This window comes from Podarcis erhardii, assembly GCF_964252035.2.
Source record: "Podarcis erhardii genome assembly, chromosome: 8".
In the NCBI taxonomy this organism is placed as follows: domain Eukaryota; kingdom Metazoa; phylum Chordata; class Lepidosauria; order Squamata; family Lacertidae; genus Podarcis; species Podarcis erhardii.
Window position 1 is genome coordinate 55,745,784 of NC_138499.1, and position 17,714 is coordinate 55,763,497.

At 40.8% G+C, this 17,714-nt stretch overlaps 1 protein-coding gene across 9 annotated transcripts in view; it reads left to right on the plus strand.

Annotated features, from left to right (window-relative positions):
- LOC309349287 (uncharacterized protein C18orf63) overlaps nucleotides 1-17,714 on the plus strand; it is a 30,146-nt gene that overhangs the window by 11,739 nt on the left and 693 nt on the right. For 7 of the 9 annotated variants that reach the window (XM_081875084.1, XM_081875085.1, XM_081875089.1 and 4 more), the window contains 6 exons: nucleotides 816-912; nucleotides 1,008-1,084; nucleotides 2,265-2,448; nucleotides 3,135-4,166; nucleotides 5,361-5,480; nucleotides 16,521-16,615. In XM_081875084.1, the coding sequence (XP_081731210.1) occupies nucleotides 816-912; nucleotides 1,008-1,084; nucleotides 2,265-2,448; nucleotides 3,135-4,166; nucleotides 5,361-5,480; nucleotides 16,521-16,580 (1,570 nt within the window). In that variant the 3' untranslated portion in view covers nucleotides 16,581-16,615. Of the gene's footprint in view, nucleotides 1-815; nucleotides 913-1,007; nucleotides 1,085-2,264; nucleotides 2,449-3,134; nucleotides 4,167-5,360; nucleotides 5,481-16,520; nucleotides 16,620-17,714 lie in introns of all 9 variants that reach the window. The other 2 variants (XM_081875087.1, XM_081875088.1) reach the window with 2 other exon arrangements.

Consider the following 17,714-nt stretch of genomic DNA (forward strand, 5'->3'; position numbering starts at 1 on the left):
CATTTCATTATAAATCATCTCCCAGAATGTCTTAATCCTTGGGCATGTCCACCAAAGGTGAAAGAATGTACCTTCAGTCTCATTACATTTCCAACTTTTATTTCCGGGCAAATGGTAAATTTTTGCAAGCTTGACTGGCGTCATGTACCACCTGTAAATCATTTTCATTAAATTCTCTCTTAGGGTATTACATGCTGTAAATTTCATACCTGTGGTCCATAACTGTTCCCAGTCAGCCATCATTATGTTATGTCCAACATCTTGTGCCCATTTAATCATAGCAGATTTCACCGTTTCATCCTGAGTGTTCCATTTCAACAGCAAATTATACATTCTTGAGAAATTCTTAATTTTGGGATCTAACAATTCTGTTTCCAATTTTGATTTTTCCACCTGGAAGCCAACTTTTTTATCCAAGTTATATGCCTCCATTATTTGGTAAAAATGAATCCAATCTCGCACTTTGTTTTTTAATTTATCAAAACTCTGCAATTTTACCCTGTCTCCATCTTGTTCCAAAATTTCCCAATATTTCAGCCATTTGGCCTCCATATTGAGTTTTTTCTGTGCCTTCGCTTCCATTGGTGACAACCATCTTGGGGTGACAGTTCAGTTTCTGATCTACTTCCTGTAAAACAGGCAAATTGTTTCACTAGCCAAGTTAAGTTACAATGCTGTAAATCACTCACTGGTGTGGGTGGACTGTAGGATCATCCAGCTCAATTCATATCTGTCATGATTGTAGCTATGTTTTCTATCTCATTATATGGCATGGAATTATTATTTTTTAGTTTTCTTTCTTTACTTCTGCACAGCATGAAAATGGGCCAGATCATAAGCATTAGTCACATAATTCCACCCGATACTCCATTCCAGTCATATAGTGATTTGCAGCTGCACTGGGAAAATCTGGTAAGTGAATGCAAATACATAATTTGTTCAATGTTGACTATTTTATATAGCAAGTTCTTTACCTCCTTTTATTTATGTATATATATTTTCTTCAGTATGGCTATATTATTCCGGAAGATCCTGGGATTTATTGCAACGTTTACTTCAAACTGATAGGGGAGCAACTCTTCACGTATCTTTTATAAACTTTATATTTATGTATTAATTTGTTTCTCCTTTTTGGGCCAAACCTGCTATACACAAAGTTTCATAAAATAATCAAGCTCAGTAGTTAAAATTATCAAGTAGTTCCATAGTACATGAAAGTGTCATAATATAACATAAGCCCTTTTAAAGTCTCTGATTTTAGTGAGAACATAAAAGGCTATTTCCCATTCAGCATTTGTTAAGTGCAAATAATAGTTATTACCACTCTGAATACACATAATTTCATCTTCTTTGAGTTATAAATCATTTTTTAAATGATCACATAAACACGCAATCAAAATTCTACACCAAAAAGCTAAATCCTGTGACCTAAATTCTGTACAAATTTAGATTTTTTTTTCTTGTTTTGAATCATTTATCCTGGTTTTTATCTTCATTGGGAGGGAGAAGGAGGTATGAAGGACATTGAAGTAATATCCCGACTATTAGAACATTTTACCCAGCTCCTGATATTTCAGCAGGCAGAATCTATATAGTTGTAAAAACATGCTTGAAAAAAGCATAATGGCCCAAAATTTATTTTTTAAACTAAGTAAAGGGTGGGTTTTTCAGAAACAGAATTCTTTGTGCTGCACTGTAAATTTCTATGTAGAATCGCAGCAGCTGCAGAGCACTGCATGAACTAGAACCACTATTCTTTAGATAACTGAAATACATATGAACATAACTTATTTTGTTTTGTTAAATCTTGATTCAAATTGTCTTCACTTTATTTGTGCTCCATTTCAGTTTTAAGTTGAATCAGCACAGATGCATCAGTTGCTACCACAGATGCATCAATTACATCAATTGTTATGGAAGTTTAAATGGTCATTGTCAACAGTTATGTGTTTACCCTTTTGCAGTCTGCACACACTTTTGAGCGCCACTGGTGCTAACTGCCAAGTGATCCCATTCTTCACAATTCTTGCTAAGGTGCAGATATAGCATGGCCTTAATCAAGGAAAATTTCCCAGTGAAAGCCTTGTTGCAATAAACAGGAGCTGGAAAGGGGCACTTGTGTGCAGCTTTCATTCATTTCAGTAGACCTTGTGCAGGAGATTGTACCCCCTGTCGTTATCAAACGCATTGCACAAGGAATGAAGCAACAACTTCTCTATGTATATTTCTCAAACAATTTCTTTCAGTCCTTAACACCAACTCAGATATCCTTTCAGTTGCATACGAAGTCAGCCAGTGCAGTACTTTCCTAGAGTAGATTTAGAAGGTGTTCTAAGTGCTTTTGCTGCTGATCTGAAGACTGTCATTCCACACATTTGTGGGCTTCCTGTTAAAATGATAAGTAAAGCATTATATGCCACCAAAGATCTTACCCAATCATCTGTACAGGTAAAGGCTATTTAAATATTCCTGTTGAAATTCCTGGATGTATTGTTAATAGATCTTGGGAATAGTTTTAGAAACTTTGGAAGACAGCTACTGTACTTTGGTTTTTGCCATTGTGGCACATAGAAGCCATCTCTTTCTGCTCTTATAACAGTGGGATAATATATGAAGTGGCTGAAGTAAGAGGGTGAACAACTAAAGCAGACACAGCAGTCACGTGGAAACCAAAGCAGCCCACATAATTTTTACTGTGACAACCAGAGATGTGATGGTTGCTCTTGTTGCTGGCATGATAACTGCAAATAGTTATGTGCCTAAAATGATTCTAGGTCTTCCTAGTTAGGATCTCTGATTATTAAGAGCAGTTTTCCACTGATTTGTGGGAAAACTAGTAATAACTTCAGAAACTAGTAATAACTTCAGAAACTAATCATTGTGCTATTTATATGGTATCCTCCCCCAACATGACAGGACACCCAGCAGTCTTAAACTATGCAGTTTATTTGATTTGATGCCTTGCATGCTTGCTTGTTTTTTTACTTCATCCACACGATGTTGTTCTCAATTCAAGTAGCAGCCCACACTTCCCGTCCCAAGTAATTCAGATTTCCCCCCAAAATTGTTATATACAAAACCTGTTAATGGTACATAATGTATTTCAAATTACTCTGTGGTTTCTCGGTTTTTAGAAAGTTAGCTCCAAACCAGCCAATCTCACTGGAAAAAGGAACTGCAAGGTAACTTTGACTCAAGTAATTCCAAAAAAAGGCATGCTCAGTCCTTCAGCATGTGCTATAGAAAATAGCCACAAGATGGAGCTTAAAGCCAACCAACCAAAAACAGATATTTTTACTAATCTCAGTTTACTAGCAGAAGACAAGAACATTGAGGCTCCAGGGAGAAAAGTGTATAGCAGGAAACAAGAAAAAACTTCAGAAGAATCTGCAGGAATGCTAAACTCAAATGTATCTTTTAAAACGTCAAATAATACTTTAAGAAATTATTCTACCAGAATCATACCCATCTTTAAAGGAAAGCTATTGCAGATGGATAAGCAGGCCACAAAGGCCACCCATGAAAAGAAAAGGCAGAATGCTTCTAAAGTAATGAACACAGCTGCTAAATTGGCTGTATTCAAGCCTAGTACAGATCAAGTTAACAAATTGTTACGTGATGCATCATTAAAAAATACTACAAACGGAAGTGCTCTTCAGATACAGACTGGAAAAGCCAATGTTAAGTCTACTAAACTTGCATTAAAGGAGAAAAATGAGAATTATGGACACTTGGCAAATTATGCTTTAGCTAATGGAGCAGTTTTAGACAGGGATTCAAGTAAATTCAAATCCATAAGACTAAATTCCTCTTTGAAATCACCTAGTGACCTTGCAGTGCATCATGTATCAGTTGTCCACCAGCATCTGAATACACCTTCAAATTTCAGAACAAGCCAGAATACCTTGACCACTAAGTCAAAGAAATCCCATCCCTGCATGTCTCACTCAGATGTGGATGAGGGAAATCCCAGAATATTTCACAATCAAATACAAAGCTCAGCTGAAGAAGAGAAAATGAATGCTTACAGTTTATGCAGCTCAGTACACAGAAGGGCCAAACAAGGAGATCACAAAGAATCACTAGGAATATCCCAGCAAGATAACATTAAGACTACTAGTCATCATCTGCAGGGCAACTGCCTACAGGTATACCAAGTAATAAAAGTAATTTAATCCATTTCAGCATAGGAGTTTCCTCATACTGCTGATTCATATAAAAACAGCATAGAAAGAAGGGGGGGGGTCATTTTGTGTCAAATTTCAGGTATACGTCTTAGGTATTGATTGTGCCACCCATGCTTAGCCAGCAGTTTCTTACAAATACCTTCCTTCCCTATCTGAATATCAGGTGCTTAGCTCAGGCTGTGTGTGCGTGCTGTATGGCCTGTGGGAATCATATGGGCTTAATTAGCACTGCTGAGCCCAACAGAAAATAAAACAAATCTGTGCAGATGTGTCCTTAGAAAAGGATGTGGAATTTGTGGTCCTCCAGATGTTTCTAGACCACAACCCACATCATCCTTGACTGTTACCTGTGCTTGCTGGGATGATGGGAATTGGAGTCAAAAACATCTGGAGGGCAACACAGTTTAGCTACTTCTGCCTTAGAAAATAATTTGAACACCATACTGATACTGCATGGTTAAAACTAAGGCCTCAAACTGATCAGTGCCTAGATGAGAAAGTGCCTGGGATTTTTTCACTATGTGCTTTTTGAAGGGTAAGTGAGAATACCCTTTTCATTTTTTTTTATGCTGGTCTGTTTCTACCAGACAAAAGAATAACATTTTTTCATTAACTTCAGTAAGAGTATTATTGGGTTGTACCACATAGATTACCGGTACATTTTGACCACTTGTTTCCTTAGATGGCAAAGCGAGGTCAGCTCATATTGTCTTCGACATTAGCATGACACTCTTAAAAGAGAATTGAACGTATTACAAAATGTACATTTAAAATGCAAGATCAGACTTTCAGTGGAGTTCTGTAAAATTCAAAACCTTCTTATACTCAGGGCTAGCACTGAACATGTAAACTATGGTACCTTGCCAAAAGCATCTGCTTTCTTTCCAGTTTTCTTCTCATTCCTTTTATTTATTTTAACAAAATTTATATATGACACCACTTTGTTTGTGGTAAAACCTGGAGTGGTTTACAAGAAATATGATCAATAAGAGCAGTTAAAAACAAGTAAAAAGAATTAAAATTAACAGTAAAAAAGATTAAAAGTTTTCCACAGAATGTACTGTAATGATAAGACACATTACACTACACATATTTTTTAAAGTTCCATTTCCAAGGATATTTGTAACCATGTATGATTGTAAATTAATGGCGGAATATATTTTTTTTTTAAAGATACCAAAGACAAACAAGTCATCCCATTGCAAAGATACAAACTCAATTCAGATTTTGTCAAAGATGGAAACACACTTGGCATCTGCATCAAACAGAAGTGGAAAAAGACAGCAGTTAAAGGTTTAGTAATAGTATTTATAGGCATGTTAGTGCAAGAACAAGGAGAGGGAAATTTGCCGTATTGACTCATACATAAAACAGATAATGGAAAGCACCACATTAAGAACAAGGTCTTATTCAAAAATGTTTATATGAGGGGGGTTTTTTGGGGGGGGGGTTAAGCAAATTAATTAATTCTAGAATAACATTCATACTTCCCAGTCCCATATTCTGATTCTCCATTACGTGGTAATTTTGACTGAAATATTTACTTGTTTATAGTAAAATCTTTCAATTCCATGGCCTAAAACAATGTGGCTGGTTTTGATTTTAACTTAATCAAAACTTTTAGAATGATATTGTAGCACCCTGCTTGTGGTTAACGCTTAGCTGGAATGAAATATTCAACGCAGCAATAGAGAAATTAAAATAGTAATTTATTTGTCAGACAAATAAATAAGAGGCTCAGTGGTACGTGGTTACCAAGCTCTGGCCTGGCCTCCTGCCATTCTGGCCAGCACTTATATTCCCTTAATCCAGCCCCCTTTGCTCCTCCTGTGGCTGCCTCTGTCCAATCAGCCTGGTTGAAATTCCTATTGGCTGTTTGCTAGAACCAATCACAAAAGATACACCCACAAAAGATACACCCATTTCCTTGCCCTTATAAGGGAGACAAAGAGCTATATATAAATGACAAATAAGTAATAATATATCTTACATGGAATCTTAATTACCAGCTCACCTCTTGCCCTTCTTGCCCTATTGCCTTCTAAAACAAATGGTTTAATCTTACATTTTATGTTCAACAGATGTCAAGGATCTTGAGTTTCACATCAACATTGAAAGATTTCCTTCATTTAATGTTTCTAAACAAAATGCCTGACAACTATATATCAAGACTGCTTAGATGGCGTCTTCTGTCTGGCAGGGTGGGGGGCTGGTGGCTGACTTAATTTCAGGATAAATACAACTCTTACAACCATATGAAATAAGAATCTAGCATTCCTTAAATCCTTTGCATAATTACATTTAAGCCAATATATTTAAGCTAATATATTTCATACATTTATCATAGGTAGCCTCTTAAAAGAATAAAGCTTTTCAAAGTAAAAAGGAAGGAACTCAATAAAACACAGCTTTTAAAAGAAGCCTCTTCAGTTTGCACCTCCCCCTTTCCCCCTCCTCTCCAGCCTCAAAATAAAATAGGAAGAAGCTGCTTCTTCTGCCAAGCCAGTTGCCTTTCCAACATTTAACACATTTTAACCTTTTTTAACTCTCTTAGTTTAAGAAACAGCTTTAGAAGAGACTTCCCCAAAAATGCTCTCTTTCTTTCTAGCTAAATGTTTTTCCTTCCATTTGCTCCTGGCCTTTCAACCTTAGAAAGAAGATCTGGCTCATTTTACTGGGAGGCACATTAGTATTATCTTTCCCCATTCCTAATGGTGTTTTCTCAGCCTTGGGGCAGCATATGTAATTCTCCCTTTTTATGACTTTGAGAATTGTTTTTCTACTATAAATCAATGGGGCCCTTCTTGTCTTAGGAGGAAAAACATCTTGCCAAGGTTCTTTTAGGCAGCTGGTCTTTTGCCTGGCATGAAACATTTGAAAATCCTTTTTTTTTTTAAGCTCATTTTTAAATACAAGCCTTGATTGAAATATATAGAAGCTTTGATAAAAATGCAGGCTTATGATTAGATGCCTCATTCCCCCCTTTCAAGCTCAAGGACCTTCATCCCAAGTGTCCTTGATAGCTTGACCTTCATCATATTCCTGAGGTAAAGCTCTGTATAGGGCCATGATATGAGGTAGAGTTTCATTTGAAACCATCTTGCTAATTGTACTTCTAAAACATGAAATGATACATGGCATCATACATAAAACCAATACTACTACTGTCAAGAAAAACAAGCAAGACAATAGTATCCCTTTGAGTCCTGTAACATTAGGTAACCAATTGGTGAGCCATCCCATATCCCATCCTTCCCATGTTTGTACTGGGACATGTGCTATATTCTCCATCTTTGTGGCCAACACACGGATTGCCTCACCATTATCAGAAATGTTAAAGCAACAGGCATTCCCTGTCAAGTTCAAGACTCCACATAGGCCTCCCTGCCTGGCAAGTACATAATCCATTCCCATTTTCAGCTGCAAAATGGCGGCTCTACTTTCATCCAACTGTTGTGCAATAAGTCTCAAACTCTGGGCCGTTGCATTGGTTACAAGTTCCACTACTGCTTGCAATCGAATTATTCTATTTAGATTATAAATAGGATCCCGTGCCCCTTGTATGAGCTCACCAGGATTCCAGGAGGCAGGATCATAATAGGCTATAATGCGCTCTGGCGGCCAATCATCAGTACCGCTCCAACTTTGGGTACTTCCTCCTGCTATATGAGAAATATCAGCATTCCTTCGTGTTCGCCTGGCCGAACTAGTGGGCATAATCCACATTGGTGGTAATACCCAACCCAAGAAACAAGTCCCACTCCATTTGGAAGGGAGTTTCTTGTATGCCCATTCTCCACATATCCACCACAACCATCGGGTCTGAGGTTTTTGGTACGGGGAATACAGAAGGCGAAATACCAAAAGGGGTAGAGAGTTCACAGTGCAGTATGTTAGATTGCCTTCTTCTGTCACAGTTATGTTCCACACCACTTTCCATGCATGAATAAAAGGAGGTGCACAGGGCAAGGCATTCCGAGTTCGATAGGTAGTACCGTGTGCCCAGGTATGACTATTCTTCTTATAATCCCAAGTATAGTGACAATGAGAAGAGCCTATCATGGGAGAATCAGCTGCATCTGATGATTTATGTACACAGAATTCCCCTTGTACAGGTATAACTCGTAATGGTTTAGTTGAGTTCCATCCGGGGAAATTCTGTATTTCAGTTTGGTGTGGCATTTCGCTTACCATACCAATGGCATCTAATGGTATCGGTAATAAGGGCATACCTCCCTCTGAATCATCTGGCCCAAGAGAGCAAACAAGGCAATTGGTCCTATTTGCAACATTAGCTACCATTTCAGCTAAACCTACCCACATATTGTGGTCATGGCTGAATCCATATTTAGCCAATTTGGTCAGATTCAAGGACCCTTCCCCTTCCCAAGGGATCAGGATTAATAATAAAATCATGTTGATGTCTAGTATATGCATTCCTTCCACAAAAGATTACCTTATTATGATAGCAAATAATTATTAGCCCCAATATAATTCCCCCAGTGACAGAAATGGGGAACCACCAAGACCAAAACATATATCCCGAGGATCCCCAATGAGTAATATCTCTGATAATTGTTCCACAAGGGGGGCAGTCAATCAATTGTATTAGAGAATCTTTCCGTTCACAGTCGCTGGTTCAGACGCTCCTCAAGCTTCAGGCGTGCGCAGGTCAGCCAGCTTCCAGGTTGTGGCTGCAGCAGGCCGGTCGTCAAATGTTGCCCGTGACCTAGCCCGTTCCCGGTAGGGCTAGATACAGGGGTTTTTGGAGAGAGTTAGTTTTAAAGGATTAGAGGGGTCACCTTTGCACGTCCAACTGCCTTCAGACTTCTTCAAACGAGAGTGATGAATCCAGGGGGTCACCTCAGCTACCTTCACCGCTGTTGGAGTAGAGAGCAAGACGGTGTAAGGTCCACGCCACTTAGGTGCAAGTGGATCACGTTTCCACTCTTTCACCCATACGCTATCGCCAGCCTGGAACTGATGAATCGGCTCGGCAATGCTGCACGGCGTGCGCTCGAGGGCCCACCTGTTAAGAGAAACAAAAACACGGGAGAGAGATTGCACTTGTTCCTGTGTCACATGATCTCCTATTTGTTTAAGGTCAGCTGGAATATCCTGAACAAAGGAGGGCGGTCTCCCATACAGGAGCTCAAAAGGTGACAACTTAAGTCTTTTTGTGGGTGCACACCGAACACGAAACAGTGTTATGGGTAACACATCTACCCATCCCAATCCCGTTTCCTGGGTTAATTTTGCCAATTGGGTTTTCAGAGTCCGATTCATTCTTTCAGTTTTCCCTGAACTCTGAGGCCTATATGCTGTATGCAGTCTCCATTTTACTTGTAGGACTCGACATACATCTTGTACTACTTGATCAATGAACGCTGGCCCATTATCACTTCCAATGCATCTAGGTAATCCAAACCTTGGGATCAATTCAGTGAGGAGTCTTTTAGTTACCTCTCGTGCCTTTTCAGTTCGGGTGGGAAAAGCTTCAACCCATCCGGTAAGAGTATCTACAAACACAAGGAGATACTTGAATCCCTTAGAAGGGACCAGCTCTGTGAAGTCCACAATTAGGCTTTCCATGGGGACGTATCCCACATGCTGAATTCCAGGAGGTTGTACCGGTCCCTGCCTGGGATTGTTTTTAGCACAAAGAACACATTTCTGTGAAATGCAAGTTGCTAATTGTGATAGATTAATAATATACAACTTCCGACTGAGACTCTCTCTAGTTGCAGTACCGCCAAGGTGAGTAGATTCATGATAATTTCTTACAATTGTGCCTGCTAGATGATGAGGTACATAAATCCTATTGTCCGGCAGGATCATCCAACCGTCCCTCACAACCGCTCCTTCCTGTTCAGCCCACTTCCTCTCTTCTGGGGTATAGTGAGGTTTAACTTCTTCTGGAACTACCTCTGGTATGAGGGCTGCTATAAATCCTCCCACAGGCTTTTGGGCTGCCTCTCGGGCTGCTTTGTCAGCAGCATGATTTCCTCTGGTTATTGGATCCCTTCCTCGTCCATGACCTTTGCAGTGCATTACAGCAATCTGTTCTGGAGCCCATACTGCTTCTAACAGGATTTCTACTTCAGGTCCATATTTCAAAGCCTTCCCGTGGGCTCCGATTAGACCTCTTTCTTTCCATAGAGCTCCATGTGCATGCAGGGTTAAGAAGGCATATTTTGAATCAGTATAGATGTTTGCCTTACATCCGGCTGCCAATTGCAGAGCTCTAGTTAAACCTATAAGTTCAGCCTTTTGTGCTGAGGTGCCAGCAGGCAAAGCTTCAGCTTCCACAACTTCCTCATTGGTGACCACAGCATATCCTGCTCGTCTGGCACCTTCATGCAGGTAACTGCTACCATCAGTATAATATACAACATCTGGAATTTTTAATGGTTCATCTTTCAGATCAGGTCTACTGGAATAAACTTCATCCATTATTTGGAGACAATCATGTGATTCCTCATCATCTACCTCTGGTAGGGGCAGCAAAGTCGCTGGATTGAGCATATTCACTACTCGTAGATGAATCCTGGGATTTTCACACAATAGGCCTTGGTATCTAGCCATCCTTGGGTTCGTTAGCCAATAACTACCCTTATATTCCATGAGTGTCAGAACAGCATGAGGTACATTCACATACATCGTCTGGCCAAAGGTAAATTTATCAGCTTCTTTGACAAGGCTCGCAGTGGCCGCTACTGCCCTTAGGCATGGAGGCCATCCTTTTGCTACTGAGTCCAATTGTTTAGACAAATAAGCTACTGGACGGTTCCAACTTCCTAATCTCTGGGTCAGGACTGCCGCTGCAATCCCATTCTGTTCATGTACATACAGCTGAAAGGGTTTTTCCGAATTAGGCAATCCAAGGGCTGGTGCCTCCATAAGTCGCTGTTTGATAACTAAAAAGGCTTGTTTCTGCTCAGGTCCCCATACGAATGGGTCCTTTTCTGCACCTCGAGTGCTTTCATGTAAGGGCTTGGCCAGACTGCTGAAATCAGGTATCCATAGTCTACAAAACCCTGCTGTTCCCAGGAATCCCCTAAGTTGTTTTCTTGTGGTAGGTTCCTTGATAAGGCAAATAGCTTCTTTCCTCTCTGGTCTCAATGCTCGTTGTTGGTGTGAGATGTCAAAGCCCAAATATTTGACCTTTTCTAAACATAACTGTGCCTTTTTCTGGGAAACTCGGTAGCCAGCTTCCCAGAGCAAGTGGAGCAGTTCCTCTGTCCCTTCTTTACAGGTATCAAAATCCTTTGCAGCTAGTATAAGATCATCCACATATTGCAGAACCACCTTTTCTCCCGGTGTTGAGGGGTAACTTGTTAGATCCCTCGCCAAGGCAGTGCCAAATAAAGTTGGGGAATTTTTGAATCCTTGGGGCAATCTTGTCCAGGTTAGCTGGCCTTTTGTTCCTGTCAAAGGGTCTTCCCACTGGAAGGCAAATATAGGTTGGCTCTGTGGTGCCAGCCGGCAACAGAAGAATGCATCTTTCAAGTCCAATACAGTAAAAAATGTTGCTTCTGGTGGGATCAAACTCAGCAAGGTATATGGGTTTGGTACATTTGGGTGCAAGGTCTCGATAGCCTGGTTTACGAGCCTCAAGTCCTGCACTGGCCTGTATTCATCTGTCCCAGGTTTTCGAACAGGCAAAAGGGGTGTGTTCCATTCTGATTGGCAAGGCTTAAGCAGACCATATTTTAATAGGCGGTCCAAATGTTTCTGGATGCCCTCCGCTGCTCGCCGGGGTAAGGGATATTGCTTTACAGATACAGGGGTAGCCATAGGTTTTAGGGTTACTACAATTGGAGCTATATTCTTAGCCATTCCTGGTGGGCTATTTTCAGCCCATACTCCTGGTGGCACCTGTAGAGTTCGGAGGAGCTTGTTTAATTCTGTATCCAATGTGGGTTGGACTTGCAAGGCTGACATTAGGCGCCATGATTGTTCCTTAGGTACTGAGAGGGTAATTATTCCTGCTGCTTTTGATGGCAGTTTCATTTCTGGACCTCGAGGAGTGAAAGTGATTTGGGCCTGCAATTTGGACAGCATATCTCTGCCTAAGAGAGGTATTGGACACTCAGGTATATACAAAAACTGATGGGTTAAACGATGTCCCCCAATCTGGCATTCCAAAGGTTGGAGGAAAGACCTCTTAGCTGACTGTCCAGTGGCACTTTTAATGACTACACTTTTAGATGCCTTTTTCTGCAATAGTTCTGGGAGTACCGAGTATTCAGCCCCAGTATCAATCATAAAGTCTATTAAATGGCTCCCTAATTGAATCGTGACCGTGGGCTCCTGGAAGCCTAACTTTATGGAGTCCGGTCGTTCCTAGTCTTGGGTAAAATCCTCTTCTGCCAGTCCAATGAAATTGTCTCTACTCCGTCCCTGTCCTGGTCTCTGATATCTTCCATCTCGGATCATTCCCCGTCCCCGTCCCTGGTTTCTTGGGCCGGAGCCGGAGCCTGGGCCTGGGCCTGGGCGTACTTCTTCCAACCTCAGGGGTTCAGGACACTCCCGCTTCCAATGACCCTCCTTCTTGCAATTTGCACATTGATTCCTTCCCAGTGGTGGATTCCTTCCTCGCCCTCGCCCTCCATTTAAGGGGCGGTGGTCTTGCTTCACTGCTGTGGCTAGCATTACCATCTTTTCCTTCTGCCACTTCTTCTTCTCTTGCTTCTCAGCCTCATCCCTATTCCGATAAACTCGGCGTGCAATGGCCATAATTTGGCTCATCAGCATCCCTTCCCATCCTTCTGATTTCTGAATTTTCTTACGAATGTCAGAAGCGCACTGGGCCACAAATGTAGCAGTAATCATTCTGCTGTTTTCAGGGGCTTCAGGGTCAAAAGGAGTCCATATACGATAGGCTTCTTGCAGCCTCTCTAAAAAGTCTCCCGGACTCTCATTTGGTTTTTGTTCTACTTCTGAAACTTTAGACATATTAGTGGGCTTCTGGCATGCCCTGCGGATACCTTGCACAAGTGTCTGGCGGTAGGTGGTAAGTCTGGCCAGGTGAATTGCATTGTTTGGATCCCAATTAGGATCTTCCAAGGGAAAGTTATCTTGGAGATGACGGTCAATATTATAAATATTTCCCGCTCTGGCCTGCTCACGCAAATATATCTGTGCCTTTTCAATTATGTCTCTCCTTTCCTCAGTGGTGAACAGAGTATTTAGGAGCTGGCGACAATCTGTCCAAGTAGGGCTATGAGTATTTACTATTGAAGTCACCAAGTCCATCATAGCCTGAGGTTTTTCTGCAAAAGATGGGGTGTGTGTTTTCCAATTCATCAGATCTGTAGTTGTGAATGGAATATATTGCAGGGTCGAAGTTCGAGGTGGCCGTGGTCCGGGTTGCCCATTAACCAGCGCAGGCTCCTCAAGTGCATCAAATACTCTTCTAAGAGGGGCTACTACGTGATCTTTCTCTTCACTTTGCTCTAGGGGCCTCAAATCATAGGGGATGGTATCTGTCGCAAGGCGTTCTTTTAGCAGCTTTATACGCCTGGCTGTATTGCTTGCTGACCGAGCAAGGTCTCCCTGTAACTTCTGTAACATTTCTCTGGGACTTGGATGTACAGGGGTTTGGGGTGGGCAATCAGTTGTTCCACTAAAGGAGACTGTAGATGGAGGTCTATTAGGAGTCACAGGTGGAATAACCACTTCTGCTTGGGCTTTATTATAGAACTCCAATGCCTCCTGAAGATATTTATCATAATCTATCAAGGAATCAAGCTCTGTGACTCCACTCCCATTATTCATTCCAGTTTCTTGCCTTGGGGTTACAACTGGTGGAGTGTTTGGATTAAGCTCCCTTCGATGTGGAGCATAGGGTGGAGGTGGAAGCACCTCTTCCTCTGGCCCCTCAAAAATGGGTTTGAGTTTATTTGGCAAGATTCCTTTCCTAGCTTCGGCTTTTACAGCCAATAATTTGCATCGTTTGACTTTGCATTCCCTTATCCATGGAGGATTTTTATTTAATGTGCTCAGCCAGGAATCTATATATGGAAATTGTTCTGGGCACCCTCCAGTTTCTTTGGCGATATCAGTCCAAAGTTTGCTTACTAAATTTATATCAAAGGTTCCCTGGGATGGCCATCCAGTAATTTGTTTTGGCCATTCTAGTTCACATAACGTTCTCAAGCGCTCTGGCGTCATTTTGACTCCATATGCCCCTGAGAAGGCTTTCTTAAAATTATTTAACATACACTCAAGAGGTGTATTTTCCCCCTTTGAACCCCCAACTCCCATTGTATGGCCCTGTGAAGTATCCACTCAGTCACTCACAGACGCGCTTCGTGGGTTTCCTTGCCTAGTGAAGTCGCCTTACTAGGAACCGAAGTACTGCCCACTCCACACTTGGGTCAGCTACAGATTGCTCTGTACTTTCTCACACATACAATGCGCTGGATACTTCACCACACTCTACCTCCCAATTTTTCCCTTTCCCTACACCAGATCACCATCTGATGTACCCAACCACCTAGCGTACTCAGTTTCCCCTTACTGAGACGCAGAAGTTTGATCAAGACTTCTCTTCCTCCCAATTAATTGGAGGGCCAAAAATCCCTTTGTGCACTTACCCTTGGTTGGTTCCCTGTTTCCCCCGGTCCGTCGCCGCCAGTGAGCAGGGTATCAGACAGACGAGTCTTCTGCGTTCCCCCTGGAAAAAATTACCAGTGCGCGCTTTGGGTAAGCAGTTGTCCTCTCTCTTGTACCCTGCCCAGTAGGGCGAAGGGGCTGCGTTCCAGCAGACCACTTATCCGAGTCACAGGGCACCATAAAATGTAGCACCCTGCTTGTGGTTAACGCTTAGCTGGAATGAAATATTCAACGCAGCAATAGAGAAATTAAAATAGTAATTTATTTGTCAGACAAATAAATAAGAGGCTCAGTGGTACGTGGTTACCAAGCTCTGGCCTGGCCTCCTGCCATTCTGGCCAGCACTTATATTCCCTTAATCCAGCCCCCTTTGCTCCTCCTGTGGCTGCCTCTGTCCAATCAGCCTGGTTGAAATTCCTATTGGCTGTTTGCTAGAACCAATCACAAAAGATACACCCACAAAAGATACACCCATTTCCTTGCCCTTATAAGGGAGACAAAGAGCTATATATAAATGACAAATAAGTAATAATATATCTTACATGGAATCTTAATTACCAGCTCACCTCTTGCCCTTCTTGCCCTATTGCCTTCTAAAACAAATGGTTTAATCTTACATTTTATGTTCAACAGATGTCAAGGATCTTGAGTTTCACATCAACATTGAAAGATTTCCTTCATTTAATGTTTCTAAACAAAATGCCTGACAACTATATATCAAGACTGCTTAGATGGCGTCTTCTGTCTGGCAGGGTGGGGGGCTGGTGGCTGACTTAATTTCAGGATAAATACAACTCTTACAACCATATGAAATAAGAATCTAGCATTCCTTAAATCCTTTGCATAATTACATTTAAGCCAATATATTTAAGCTAATATATTTCATACATTTATCATAGGTAGCCTCTTAAAAGAATAAAGCTTTTCAAAGTAAAAAGGAAGGAACTCAATAAAACACAGCTTTTAAAAGAAGCCTCTTCAGTTTGCACCTCCCCCTTTCCCCCTCCTCTCCAGCCTCAAAATAAAATAGGAAGAAGCTGCTTCTTCTGCCAAGCCAGTTGCCTTTCCAACATTTAACACATTTTAACCTTTTTTAACTCTCTTAGTTTAAGAAACAGCTTTAGAAGAGACTTCCCCAAAAATGCTCTCTTTCTTTCTAGCTAAATGTTTTTCCTTCCATTTGCTCCTGGCCTTTCAACCTTAGAAAGAAGATCTGGCTCATTTTACTGGGAGGCACATTAGTATTATCTTTCCCCATTCCTAATGGTGTTTTCTCAGCCTTGGGGCAGCATATGTAATTCTCCCTTTTTATGACTTTGAGAATTGTTTTTCTACTATAAATCAATGGGGCCCTTCTTGTCTTAGGAGGAAAAACATCTTGCCAAGGTTCTTTTAGGCAGCTGGTCTTTTGCCTGGCATGAAACATTTGAAAATCCTTTTTTTTTTAAAGCTCATTTTTAAATACAAGCCTTGATTGAAATATATAGAAGCTTTGATAAAAATGCAGGCTTATGATTAGATGCCTCAATATCTTAGATGTTTTGCTAGTCCCATGTCGTATGCTCATTACTTCAATATTTCAGAATAAAAATATGTAATAGGTAGGAATAACATTTGTTAGGGTAGCTCTTGGCTGAATGCAACTCAGTTCAAAGTATTTTGATTTTCTTAATTGTAAATGTAATTTGCTTTAATGCTTTAACATGTTGGCAGGAAAAACAAGTGAGTTACTCAAAGCCAAAGAAACTAAGAACCAGTAAGCTATCAAAGTAGAATAAGTATTTAGAGAAGAAAGAAAGAAAAAACTGGTATGTAAGCACTAAATTGTACTTTCTTTTATTATACCCCTTCCTATGATCGTAGCTATTGATGAAATAAATATCACATAAGGTTTTTTTATTTGCTACTAGATTTATACTTATATGGTGCTTCTCAGCTATTTTGCACTACTTACCACAAGCCAAGAATTGTATTTCCTTGTTTTCAAGCATTCCTAGTACTTTTCTTTTGTTAGAGTGCAAAGACCCATCTCTACGCAGATGTGCAAATAAATCTAATATGACAAAAGCCCAGAAATACAAAAAAGCCCCCTGTGCAGCACATGAATTTACCTTCTTTCCACTGGAAAGTTCATGGTCAGAGGTTCGGGGTGGAGGGCAGGGAGGGATCTGGGTTGCTTACGCAAAGCCATGGGCAGGATATTCAAAATGGCAATGTTACACAAGATGCAAAACAAAAGTAAACATATGTGTGGTCCTTGTAAAATAATATGTGTTGGTTATAAGGAAAATATAGATATACAAAAGGAGAATTCCTGGGTGTCAAGATCCAAGGTTGGGGCAACTATTCTAACCCTAACCCTAACCCAGCAGAAGTTTAAAATCACAAAATATGCAGCAAAGTAAAGCATGGAAATATAAGCTATTAGACCTTTAAAATATGACTTTCTAAGTTCCTTCCAAAAAGACCCCACGTTCAGTAAGTTTAAAAATGGTTTACTTACAAATTCTCCAAAGGTCAGCTTCATGTGCATTTCCATGCATCAGCCAGAAAACAAAGGCAGTAAAACTTGGATTAGTTACAGTGGTGAAATTATTGGCATAGGAACACAAAAATGGTTTGTAAGAGCCATGTAGTCTGAGTTGCAGCAACCTGCTCAAAACCTCTTCACAATTTGAGCTTCTCAGGTAGACTGAAGGGGAACAATAGGTTTGATTACCCTCCTCCCAATGTAAGGAGGAGTGGCCTAGCTATACCTGACAGGAGAGCTTACTCTATGGCATTAATACCTTCATACTTTAATTAGATTTATGTGAGGCTGCTTATCCCACAATATGTGGGAACAGCAACCAAACCAGAGGGCTAGAGCATGGTGCAGATGAGCCCTCTCACCCTCAGAGGCTCATG